At 55.7% G+C, this 12445-nt stretch overlaps 3 protein-coding genes across 3 annotated transcripts in view; 2 read left to right on the top strand and 1 right to left on the bottom strand.

Annotated features, from left to right (window-relative positions):
• Positions 1-330: 330 nt before the first annotated feature.
• Positions 331-621, top strand: ETH_00009890 (uncharacterized protein; the record flags this gene model as incomplete). The annotated part of the gene is made up of 1 exon (XM_013377055.1): positions 331-621. One exon carries the CDS (start codon positions 331-333, stop codon positions 619-621), a length of 291 nt encoding a protein of 96 aa, XP_013232509.1.
• Positions 622-1852: 1231 nt separating this feature from the next.
• On the top strand, positions 1853-3694 carry ETH_00009885 (uncharacterized protein; the record flags this gene model as incomplete). The annotated part of the gene is made up of 5 exons (XM_013377054.1): positions 1853-1882; positions 2044-2263; positions 2407-2768; positions 3202-3363; positions 3632-3694. 5 exons carry the CDS (start codon positions 1853-1855, stop codon positions 3692-3694), a joined length of 837 nt encoding a protein of 278 aa, XP_013232508.1.
• Positions 3695-4862: 1168 nt separating this feature from the next.
• ETH_00009880 (uncharacterized protein) overlaps positions 4863-12445 on the bottom strand; it is a gene marked incomplete at both ends in the record, with an annotated part of 8305 nt that continues 722 nt past the window's right edge. Inside the window, 9 exons of the mRNA XM_013377053.1 lie at positions 4863-5241; positions 5683-5843; positions 6544-6673; positions 6892-7062; positions 7282-7415; positions 7512-8834; positions 9025-9462; positions 9696-12148; positions 12301-12445. Of these exons, the coding sequence (XP_013232507.1) occupies positions 4863-5241; positions 5683-5843; positions 6544-6673; positions 6892-7062; positions 7282-7415; positions 7512-8834; positions 9025-9462; positions 9696-12148; positions 12301-12445 (5334 nt within the window). The remainder of the gene's footprint in view (positions 5242-5682; positions 5844-6543; positions 6674-6891; positions 7063-7281; positions 7416-7511; positions 8835-9024; positions 9463-9695; positions 12149-12300) is intronic.

Genomic DNA, 12445 nt, shown 5'->3' with positions numbered 1-12445 from the left:
AGCAGCAGCGGCGGCAGCGGCAGCAGCAGAGCAGCAGCAGCGGTCGCAGTAGTAGTAGTAGGAGAGAGTAGGGGCAGTATTTGGCCCAGTTTTGGGGAAAGGTTTAGGGTTTAGGGTTTAGGGTTTAGGGTTTAGGGTTTGGGGGTTTTGCAGGTCGCAAGAAGGGTCTCAGTTTGAAAAGGGTTTTGGAGGCCTTGGAGGCATTTTGAGGTATAAAGTCGACTTCTGCGAAGAAGAGGAAGCAGCACATCACGAGGCAGACGAGGAGTTCATCTAGGGTTTAGGGTTTAGGGTTTAGGGTTTAGGGTTTAGGGGCGAGGCGCCTATATGATGCTCTCTCGAGCAGCCAGACCGACAGGTTATACAGAGCCTTCGGGTCTTGCTGCAGTTCGCGCTGCTGGTGCTGTCACCGCCCCTACGCTGTTGCAGCAGCAGCAGCAGCAGCAGCAGCAGCAGCAGCAGCAGCGGCAGCAGCTAGACCGATGGGTTCCGAAATGCCATTTGGCGAAGGGGACACGGGAGCCGCAACTTGCACGCAATTGGTCTTCAAAAGAGCAGCAGCAGCAGCAACAGCAGCAGCAACAGCAGCAGCAACAGCAGCAGCAGCAGCAGCATCACTAGTAGCAGCAGCAGCAGCAGCAGCAGCTTAGGCGACGCTGCTGCGCTGAATAGGCCGCATAGTTGGAACTGTTCAGAAAGAACTCATTAGGACTTTCTTCGCTTTAATTTAATTGTTGTAAACATTTAATTTATTAATTATTTATTATTTATTTATTATTTATTATTTATTTATTATTTATTTATTGTTTTAATTCGTTTATTCTTTAAATTATTTTAAACATTTAGATTATTATTTATTTATTTATTTCATTTTATTTTTTATTTTTCTCCCTGCACACTCTGGCTGTCTGACTGAAGTGTCTTTTTGCACATTTGCATTCCTCTTTATATTTGTACATTTTCTCATTTATAACTTATATTTATATTCATATTTATATTTGTATTTATATTTATATTTATATTTGTATTTATATTTATTTAGTTTAATTAATTCAATTTAGATTAAATTAAATAATTTATGTTTATAGTTGCATTGAAGCTGGCACTTGAATTCAAGTTCAGATTTGCATTCGCCCAAATCTGGATTTCTGAATTTCTCGAAAGTCCGCTAAATGGAGAAGATTTACTTGCTGCTGCAGCGCAGCAGCAGCAGCAAATAAATAAATGATAAATAAATATTTTAAAAAGGAATTAAAATGAAATTTGAATTGCAAGAAGTGGATCTGGTGGGGGTAAAAACCCAGAAAGTCACTTTGCTTGAGCACGGCGGCGACTGTGCTGCAGTCGAGCTGCGGAGCCTTTGAAAAGGACTTCACATTGTTTTTAAATTTGTTTAAATTTACTTTAATTCATTTTTAATTCGTTTTAATTTGTTTTATTTCATTCCTTGTTTGTATTTGACGTTTGAAAGGCAAAAGGAGAGAAAGAAACAGCGGCACTCGGCAGTGGCCCACTCGCCCGCCCGCAATGCGGTGCTCCCGGGGTAAAAATGGAGCCAGTTGCAGCTAAATTGAGCTAAATGCATTTGCAGTTAATTTTAAAAGACAAACAATTCGAAAAAAGAAACATTTCGGCAAATAGATTGCAGAAAGCTGCTGCTGACCGCCGCGGTCACCCAGCGGACGGCCGCAGCGTCTCACGGCGGCTGCAGCGGAAACCTGACTGCTGTCAGTCTTTGCAGCTGCAAAAAGAAAGAAATTTAAAGTTTTTTGAAGTCCATTTGCAAATCCAAACAAACTAAACTCCTTTTATCTTCAGTTTGCTGCGAGTTCCTCTCTCTGCGCCCGGCAAAATGGAAAAGGCAGCAACGCGCACGGCGGAGGTGAGCAGACGCTGCTGCTGGGAAACTTCCTTCTTTTTCAAAATTTCTCAGCAAACATCAAATAAAATGAAACAATAAATCCAATTTTATGAGTATTCCTTGCTCTTATTGGAGCTTTCCGCGCGAATTTCAAGTATATCTGCAGCTCCGGTTGTGTTCAGGAACAAACTGCCCTTGCAAACAAGGCTATGGAAGACGCCGAGACCTCAGCGACGACCTCTCCAGCCTCTCCAGGGGTTTGTTTGCTTTTGATTGAGCCTTTGACGCCTTCCGACTATGTCGAAAACTTCGCAGAAGGTGCGCCTTGCCTCCAGCTTGCAGCAGCAGCAGCAGCAGCAGCAGCAGCAGCGGCAGCTGCAGCAGCAGCAGCAGCTCCAGCGTGTCGCTGCACTGCTTCCCCTTTGTTTCCACATTTGTGCCTTACTAAAAGTACTGATTTGCCTCTACCTCTCCTCCACCCGCTCGTCTGCCCCGAGCTACCGCTGCTGCTGCTGCTCCTGCTGCTGCTGCTGCTGCTGCTGCAGGCGACATCCCTGAGTGCTACCGGCGCAGCTGCTGCACCGACCCTAACGCCTTCAAAGGCAGCTGGCAGCTGCTGCTGGGGGGCCGCAGCGACAGCGTGGAAGAGCTGCTGGGGGCTCTTGGGATAAGTTTGTTGAAGCGGAAAGTGATGGCGAACTACGCGAGCGTGACGGACATTCAGATCCTCAGCAGCAGCAGCAGCAGCAGCAGCGACAGCAGCAGCAGCAGCGGCGGCGAGGGCAGCAGCAGCCAGATCGCAGCAGCTGTTGCAGCAACTCCCACTTTTGAACTCACCACACATTTGCCCCTCAAAAACACCAAACAGGGAACTTTCTGCTTCGACGGAAGCTGCACCGAAGTCCAAGTATAAACCCTAAACCCTAAACCCTAAACCCTAAACCCTAAACACAAAACACTAAACACTAAACCCTAGCAGACGCAGACCCTAGTGGGCCCTAAACCCTGAACGCTAAGGCGTAGAGTTTAAATCATTGAAAGGGAAACGGCCCCACTCAAATTCCCTACCGAGGACCCACTGCTGCAGCTGCTGCAGCTGCTGCAGCTGCTGCAGCTGCTGCAGCTGCTGCAGCTGCTGCAGCTGCTGCAGCTGCTGCAGCTGCTGCAGCTGCCGCTGCAGCTTCAGCACTAGAAGCTGCAGCGGCAGCTGCAGCTTCTAGTGCTTTGCACAGTATTATTCCTTGGCCTCCCCAGCCCCCTAATTTGCGACTCTCACTAACCCCGCCACCACCCACGTGCCGCTGCTACTGCTGCTGCTGCTGCTGCTGCTGCTGCTGCAGGACTCGGACACGGGGAACTGGGCCTGCCGCTGCGTGTGGCTGCGGGGCCGCGCGCTGCAGCGGCGGTGGGGCCCCCTGGGAGTTATGTTTGACTCGCGTTGCGTTTTTGCTGCTGACCCTCTCGAAGGCAGCAAACTCGAGGGGCCCGTCATGCTCTTCGTCGTCAGTTGCTGCTGCTGCTGCTGCTGCTGCTGCTGCTGCTGCTGCTGCCCGGCTGCAGCAACTCTCGCGTCCTCCTGCTGCTGCTGCGATGGACGCTGCTGCTGCTGCTGCTGCGATAGGCGCTGCTGCTGCAGCTGCTGCTGCCGCGACAGACGCTGCTGCTGCTGCTGATGCGATAGACGCTGCTGCTGCTGCTGATGCGACAGACGCTGCTGCTGCTGCTGAAGCGATAGGCGCTGCTGCTGCTGCTGCTGCTTCTGTGCTTCAGTGGACTTTCCACCCAAAGGGCAAGGCGCCAATCAAATGCATGCGCTGGCTGAGGAAGATTTGAAAACTGTCGCTGCAGCAGCAGCAGCAGCACTAGCAGCAGCAGCAGCACTAGCAGCAGCAGCAGCAGCAAAAACAAAGACTTTAGGGGCGCTGTATTTTGTGCACAACGCCTCGCGCTGCCTTTGAGGTGTACAGACACCTCAAACGCATGCACCTCTAGCCGTTTCGAATTTCCCCTAGCTTGTGGTTTTGTGAAAATGGATTTAGTTAAAATAATTAAGTTATATATTTATAAAGCATAACAAACTCAAGACAGCAGCAGCCGCAGCCGCAGCAGCAGCATCAGCAATCGCTCTCTGTGCCTTCTTATTTGCTCGCGCCGTCGCTTTTTCTTTGTTTTTGGTTCTGCATGAATTATGGACTAAGTAATTTGCTGGTTTGTTTCCTCATCCGGGGGTTTTGTTGCTGCTGCGCTGCAGCAGCAGCAGCAGCAGCAGCAGCAGCACGTGCAGCTGCACCTCCCCACTTTTCGAGGTTTCGCACGCGCGCGAGCTCGTCTGCTTTGTTCTTTTGTGTCCTTTCAAGTAATTTGATTTATTATCTTTTGCTGCCTCTTTTCTGCTGCTTCCCCGCAGCTAGCGAGCCACCAGCTAGCTAGCTAGCTAGCTAGCTGGCAAATCTAGGTGCTGCTAGCTAGCTAGCTAGCTGGCCAGGTAGCTAGCTAGCTAGCTAGCTACAGTCAGGCCGTCAGCCGTCCCCGCATTGCCGCACAAAAGCCACCTCTAATGTTGAAATCAGTATCTCAAAGTAACAAATAATAAACAGCTAGCTAAATAGCTAGCTAGCTAGCTAGCTAGCTAGCTGGCTAGCTAGCTAGCTGGCTAGATGGCTAGCAAGATAGCTAGCTGGCTAGCTAGCTCTACATTGTGTTGGAAGAGAGAAGCGGAGTGACGGCCCGCGCCGCATCACACAAGCCAGCTTGCCTGCCCCCAAGGCCTAGCTAGCCAGCTAGCTGCCCAGCTAGCCGTTCAGCTAGCTAGCTAGCCAGCTAGCTAGCCAGCTAGCTAGCTGGCTGCCTTGCTATCTGCTTAGCCTGGCCAGCTCTCCAGCCACCTAGCCAGCCAGCCAGCTGGCTCACTCTCCAGCTAGCCGCCCAGCTACCTAGCCACCCAGCTAGCTAGCTAGCTAGCTAGCTAGCTAGCTAGCCACCCAGCTAGCTAGCTAGCTAGCTAGCTGTCGGGCTGCCTGTCGAGCATTTGGGCCTCGACCTTTGCGACGTAGTCCCTGGCTAGCTGCTGCACTTGCTGCTGGCTGCTGCTGCTGCCGAACTTCTTTTCAGCAGCTAGCCAAGCAGCAAACAGCGGCTTCATCTTGCGAGGCTTCAGCGGCAGCTGCGTGGCTCGCTGGAAGAGGCCCCTGACGGGCCCCAAGTCGATCCCCCGATCCCGATCCCCGGCCCCACAGCTCCGATCCCGATCCCGATCCCCCACCCCACAACTCCGATCCCGATCCCGAGTCGCCAGCGACAGCTGCTGCGCGATGTACAAATGCCAAATCCCGACGTCTTTCGGGTGTTCGTACAGCAGCTTTTCGAAGTACAGCTGGCCCCTGAAAGCAGCAGCAGCAGCAGCAGCAGCAGCAGCGGCAGCGGCAGCAGCAGCGGGGGATTTTTGCTGGCTGGTTTATACCGGCAAATGCAGCACCAGCAGCAGTGGCTTGTTCGAAGCGGCAGCAGGTGCAGCCGCCGCGGCTGCTGGTGCTGCTGCTGCTGCAGTAGCAACAGCAGCAAATGGTTTGTTCTGCTGCTGCTGCTGCTGCTGCAGCAGACGGCGCGAAGTGGATACGCAACTGTAGCTACACAGCAGTGCACTTGAATATGAATTAACTTTAATTAAATCAATTTAAATTGAATCAATTTAAATTAAATTCATTTCATTTGCACCTCACACAGAAGTGAAATTCAAAACAGCAACCTAGAAGTCGGTCTTGCTGCAGAATCTGCTGCTGCTGCTGCTGCTGCTGCCGCTGCAGCGCAGCAAGGGGGCTCACCGTTTGGGGTCTCCGAGTTTGTATTCGAGGCGAGCGCATGCACACACGAATTTAATTTGTTTTCTTTTTGGAAGTTTTTTTAATCCTTTTGTCATTTCCTCGCGAGCGCCTTCCGGGTTTGCAGACACCCCGAAGTGTAGAGACACCAGACGCAGCCACAGCTGCATGCACGCCCCACAGCCCGTGCATGCATGCATGCATGCATGCACGCATGCAGCCCACAACGTATGCATCCGTGCATGCATGCATGCATGCATGCATATCACAACGCATGCATCCATGCATGCATGCACCCCACAATGCATGCGTGCATTGCAGACACTCTGCATGCATGCATGCATGCATGCGCCTCACAGCGCATGCATGCATTGCAGACACCCCACAACACATGTTTCTATTGTAGACACCCCAAAATGCATGCATGCATGCAGATTGCACTGCATGCATGCATGCAACCCACATTGCATGCATGCATGCACCCACACTGCATGCATGCAGGCACCCCACAACGCATGCAGACACCCCACACATGTTTAAATGCACTGCAAATGAGAGTGGCCTTTTGACTAACAAAAATAAATAAAGGCATATTTATAAACGGAAAAAAACACCTTTATTTATTTACTTATAAACAGAACAAAAGCTTTTTATTTATTATTATTTTTTTATCTATAAATGTCAAAAAGCACTTTTATTTATTTATTTCAAAGTGCTGCAAGAAAGTGCATGCGCATGCAGTGGCATGTTTGTTTGCTGCCAGGCCTGCGGGGTGGGCGAAGCAGCGCCGCTCAGGCAGCAAATCCAGCTGCAGCACCTGCTGCTGCTGCTGCTGCTGCTGTTGCTGCTGCTGCTGCTGCTCACCTTGCAGGACTGTGGGTACTTGCTGCAGCCCTCAGCAGCAACTCGAATGGCTTCTTCGATTTTCTTGGATTTCTCCAACACAAAAGTTGTTTGATAATAAACTTGCTTCGCATCCAAGTGCTGTAGAGCCCTGCAGCAGCAACAGCAGCAGCAGCAGCACAGCTAGCAGCACATAGAGCAGCCACTTTGCGAAGCTACCGCAGTAGCAGCAGCAGCCTTGTCGGCACCCTTAGCAGCAGCAGCAGCAGCAGCAGTAACAGCAGGTTTTCAGGCAGCCGCCTCTGCAGCAGCAGTAACAGCAACAGCAGCGGCAGCAGCAGCAGCAACAGCAGCAGCAGCAGCACAGACCTGCGGAAGACCTGCTGGAAGTTTCCTGCGTAGTTGCACTCCAAGTTCAAAAAGGCCATCCAAACAGCAACTCTTTCTGCTTCGCTGCTGAACACCATTTGCTGCACTGCTCTTTCTGCCACTTTCCGCGCCTTTTGCGGCTCCTGCAGCTGCAACCAGAACGCCATGTAGCTGCAGCAGCAGCAGCAGCAACAGCAGCAGCAGCAGAGAGTGGGCGGCGGTAGCGGCAAAAAGCAGAGCAGCAGCAGCTGCTGCAGCAGGAAAACCAGTAGCAGCAGCTGAGTGAGCGCCGGAAGCTGAATTAGCAGCAGCAATAGAATGAGCAGATGCAGTAGAGTCCGCAGCAGCAGCTCTATCAGCAGCAGCAGCAGCAGCAGCAGCAGCAAGTACCTGATCCAAACAGCAGCGGCGTTGCCGTGGGTCAGCAGCAAACGCTCAAAGTCTGCTTCGCTTTTGGGCTCTTCTGCCCATTGCTGCTGCTGCTGCTGCTCCTCCAAAGCTTCTATGTTTTCCTGGATCTCCCGCTGCAGCAGCAACAGCAGCAGCAGCAGCAGCAACTTCAAAGGCTGCCGGCGAGCGGGGGTCTAAAAAGGACAACCTGCTGCTGGGGTGCTGCTTACGCGCTTTCTTTGTTTCTCTCTTTTGCTTTTCTTTTCTGCTGCTGCTGCTGCTGCTGCTGCTGTCTCCGTCTCCTCCTCGTCAGAGCTGCTTTCTTGCTGCAGGGGATCGGCTGCAGCAGTCTCCTCCCAGCCCCACACTGTCTCTTGTTCCTGCTGCTGCTGCTGCAGCAGCTCTTCTTCTTCGCTGTCGCTGCTCGCGCCTGTTGCTGCCGTATCTGCTTCCTCGTCAGCTGCTGCTGCTGCTGCTGCTTGTTTCTCCGCCTGTGCTGCTGCTGGTGCTGCTGCTGGTTGTGGTGTTGTTGGCGCTGCTGTTGCTGCTGCTGCTGCTGCTGCTGCGTCTTCTTGCTGCTGCTGCGGCTCCTCTATTTGGGGAAGCTCTGCAGGGTCGAGCGAGATCTCCACTCTGACGGAGGGCCACTTCCTGCTGCTGCCTGCTGCTGCATCTGCTGCTGCGTCTGCAGCAGCAGCAGCAGGACTAGACTCGCAGGTGATGTGTTGCACTGCAACAACTCGCGCCTGCACAAGGTCTCCTTGCTGCAGCAGCTGCAGCCTTCTGTTTCTTTCTTTTGTGTCTGCTGCTCCCAGGCGCGAAATGGGGCAGAGGGCGTCAACAGCAACAAGCCGCAGGCCCCGCAGCTGCTGCAGTGCAGCAGCAGCAGCAGCAGCAGCTGCTGCTGCTGCTGCTGCTGCCGCCTTCTTGCCCGTCTTCCGCTTCTTCGAAGGCTGCTCCTCCCCGCCCTCCCCCTCCTGCTGCTGCTGCTGCTGCAGCTGCTGCTGCAGGAAGGCCAGCGCGGGACCCTCAGCATCTGTGTCTTCTTCAAAAAGAGACAATCTCACAAAAACCCCATAAGGTTCCTTTCCGCGAACTTTTCCTTCAAGAACAAGTCCTTTCCGGAGACACTGCAGCAGCAGCACGCGAAGCGGCTCCAGGTCGCTGCTGCTGCTGCTGCTGCTGCTGCTGCTGGCGGCGGCGTCGCGGGCTCCTTGGAAGCGGTCCAGCAGCAGCATTCGCTTCCGCTGCTTCCCTTTTGCTGCTGCTGCTGCTGCTGGGGGGCTCAGAGAGCCCTCAATTCTGCGCGTTGTGTAGTCAACAGCAGTTATGTAAATGTGCTGCAGCAAAGAGCAAGGAGGGAATTTGCTTCTTATCTCCTCCACGCTCAACAGGCCGCTCTTGCCGTCCTGCTGCTGCTGCTGCTGCTGCTGCTGCGCTGCAGCAGCACCCAGGTGCTGCAGCCGCAGCCGCACTGTCAGGTTGCGGCTCAGAGCTGCGAAGACACCCGAACTCCCGCTAGACACCACCAGCCCCGGAAAGCTGGCTCCTCTCTGCAGCAGCAGCAGCAACAGCAGCAGCAGCAACAGCAGCAGCAGCAAGACAAACGCATATGCAGACACAACCAAGGCGTAGGACATATCACCATACAGGGACGCATTGACAGCTGGACGCTCCCGCTGCTGCTGCTGCTGCTCTTGCTGCTCTTGCTGCTGCTGCTGCTGCTGCAGTGCTTGTGCTAACCTGGATTTCTTCTATCGTTTCCGGTCTGTCGGAGCTCGTTTGCTGCTGCTCTTGTGCGTCTGCAGGCGCTGCAATGGCTCGCTGCCTCATGGTGGCCTGGAGGACCCCGTGCTGCTGCTGCTGCTGCTGCTGCAGCTGGTGCTGCGGCAGCTGGGGCAGCAGCTTGACCTTGACCAGCTGCCCCACAGCGAGCTGCAGCTGCTGCAGCGGCTGCGCAATCCAGGTGTCAGTCAGCTCCGTTAGGTGTACAGACACCCGGAGAGGCAGCCGCAGCGCCAGCGTCTGCTGCTGCGACAGCAGCAGCAGCTGCGTCAGCTGTACAGACACCCCAAACGGCGGCCGCAGCAGCTGCTGCACCAGCCCCACGCAGCAAAGGCCTGCAGGAAAGCGCCACTGCTGCACTGCCTGCAGCACTTCCTTGATGGAATCGAAAACGCCCTGAGACACACGCGCAGCGCAGCAGCAGCAGCAGCAGCTGCAGCAGCAGCAGCAGCAGTCCTAACTGCCGGGGCTACTGGTCAGCAGACGCTCTGCTTGAGCTCCAGCGGAGTCCTCGTCTTGCTGCAGCAGCAGCAGAAGCTGCTGCAGCGGCTACTACGCCGGAAACTGCAGGACTGCGACGCTGCTGTTCCTGCTGCTGCTGCTGCTGCTGCTGCTGAGATGAAGCTTACGGTCTCGATCTCTGGTGGCACCGCGGCCCAGGCAGCAGGAGTCATTTGTGGCGACAGCAAAATGGATTGCTGCAGCGAAGAGGGGGGGAATTGCTGCCTCCCCTTGTGCTGCTGCTGCTGCTGCTGCTGGTATTTGTGGCGCTGCTGCTGCTGCTGTCGCTGCAGCAGCAGCTGCTGCTGCTGCTCGGGGGTGAAGCAAGGGCCGACGACGAGGAAGCGGCGGACGTCTCCCGTTGCTGCTGGCGGCGCTGCATCTGCTGCTGCAGCAGCAAGCGCGGTGTCTGTACACCGCAGCAGCGGCAGCTGCCGCAGCAGCAGCATTGAACCTTCTTTGAAAATAGACTGCAGCAGCTTGAGACCTTGGCGGTCCGAAGTGGCATCTAGCTGGCAGATGCAGCCTCGCCGTCTAGGGTGCTGCTGCTGCTGCTGCAGCAGCAGCTGCTGCTGCTGCTGCTGCTGCTCCTCTTGGCCCTTGCGACTGCTCCACCCGCAGCTCACAAAAATGTGGCCTGCCAGCGCCCTCTCCACAACGCCCCACTCTGCTTCACATGGCTGCTGCTGCTGCTGCTGCTGCTGCTGCTGCTTTTTCTTCTGCTTCGAAGACGTCTTGGCTGCTGCTGCTGCTGCTGCAGCTGGCAGCTGAAACAGGCCCCCGTTAATAATAATTTTCTCCTTCTGGGGACTTCTGAGCGAGGCCATGAGGCCCTCATCAGCTTCCTCGTCTTCGCTGCTGCTGCTGCTGCTGCTGCTGCTGCGGTGGACAGCCAAAACCACCACGTAGAGCTGCTGCTTCGGCCGCAGCAAAAGCAACGGCGACTCCGGCAGCACTGCGCGCTCTGACAGCGGTGCAGGGGCCCACAGCCCCTGCTGCTGCTGCTGCTGCTGCTGCTGGTCTTGTGGGGCGCCAGTGAGAGGGGGCAGCGCGTCGCTGGGGTGTATGTACACCGTGGCGTGCAGGTGTGGGGTGGTAAGAGCAGCAACTGCTGCTGCTGCATTTACTTTTAAAACTTGGCAGCAAATAACACTTCCCACCTGGAAGTCTGCTGCAGTTTGCGGAGTCTGGACAAGGGGCTGCAGCAGGAGCTGCTGCTGCTCGATCTGCTGCAGCAGCGGCCCCGACCCCGCAGCAGCGCCCCCTGCTGTTGCTGCTGCGCGGGCTAGGGGCCCCCAGAGGTCAAGGGGGCACCCCACAAGCTCTGGAGCAGCAGACACGCAGGGGGGCCCCCCCTGCTGCTGCTGCTGCTGCTGCTGCTCGTTGTTGCTGATGGGCGAGATGGTCAGCAGGAAAAGAGGAAATGACAAAGAAAGCGCAGCAGCAGCAGCAGGAAGCCGCAGCTGCACCTCTTCAGAAGCAACTGCAGCAACTGCAAGCAGACCCATGTCTGCTGCCAGGTACCCCGTCCGCACCTGCTGCTGCTGCTGCTGCTGCTGCAGCAGTCTTTCCTCCAGCAGCTGCAGCAGCGCGGGGGGGAGGCTCTCTGTCTGCCACTGCCAAACTGCTTCTTCGGTTTCCCCGTTTTGCTGCTGCTTCTTCTTGCCTTTCTTTTGAAGACGCACAGTTATTTCTTGCTGCTGCTGCTGCTGTTGCTGTTCATCGTCTTCAGCGCCAGCAGCAGCAGCAGCGCCTACGCTGCACTGCAGCAGCTTGCTGCCGTGCTGCTGCACGGCTTCCCGCAGCAGCAAGAACGGCCGCAGCAGCTCTGGGCAGCAGCAGCCGAAGGCGCGTTTGCTGCAGCTGTCCGCCGCCACCACAAGACAATCATACTCCTGCTGCTGCTGCTGCTGCTGCTCCTGGAGGTCTACGGGGAGGAAAGCCGGGGGAACCCACACAGAAACGCATGCAGCCCCACAGCAGCAGCCAGAAACACGGCAGAGGGCCCCTGTTGCTGCTGCTGCTTCGACGCTGCAGCGCAGCAGACGGCCGGCGCGCAGCGCGCTGCTGCAGACGCACGGGGCCTCCTCAACTGCTGCTGCTGCTGCTGCTGCTGCTGCTGCACGCTGCTGCAGCATTCCCTGCATCGTGGGCAGCGCGAGCGCCGCAAGAGCTGCTTCGTCTTGCTGCAGCCTGGCGACTTTGTTGACTTTCTGCGGGCGGAGCTCGACGATGTGCTGCTGCAGCTGCTGCTGCTGCTGCTGCTGCGGCAGCAAGACGGCCTTGACCGTCAGCCCCGCAGGCAGCCGCAGCGCCAGCTGCTGCTGCGAAGGCACAAAGTCTGCTGCTAAGTGGCGGAAAGGACAAACAGCTTGTGCATGCAAAGCCCCAAGACAAACAAAGACTCCGAAGTTTGCTGCTTGTCTCACGTAGCCCCACAGCAGCAGACTCTGCTGCGCTGCTGCTGCATGCACCCGCTGCAGCTCGCTGCTGCTCCGCGCGAAGTACCGCGACGCCCCGCAACCCCCGCTGCTGCTGCTGCTGCTGCTGCTGCTGCTGGGTGTGGACAGGCGGGACGAGGCTGCAGCCAGGCAGCAGCAACCAGCAACACACGAATCGGCAGCAGGAGTGGACGGCACATGTTCAGTGCAGCAGCAGCAGCAACAGCAGAAGCAGCAGCAGCAGCCAGCAAGCACAGCAGCAGCACCAGCAACAGCAGCAAATTTCGCTCACCGCAAAGAGATGGCTTGCAGCTAATCAGGCAGACGTCTCGCAGCTGCTGCCCCTCTTGCTGCAGCGCCTGCTGCGCCTTCTTTGCTGCAGCCACCACAGCGGGGTCAATTACCTCCTCTCCGCTGCTGCTGCTGCTGCTGCTGCT

The sequence above is a fragment of the Eimeria tenella genome, genomic scaffold (genome assembly GCF_000499545.2).
Source record: "Eimeria tenella Houghton genomic scaffold, Eth_scaff45, whole genome shotgun sequence".
NCBI classification, from domain to species: Eukaryota; Apicomplexa; class Conoidasida; order Eucoccidiorida; family Eimeriidae; genus Eimeria; species Eimeria tenella.
Note: the sequence above shows the minus strand (reverse complement) of the source record. Positions and strands in the feature narration are given on the sequence as shown.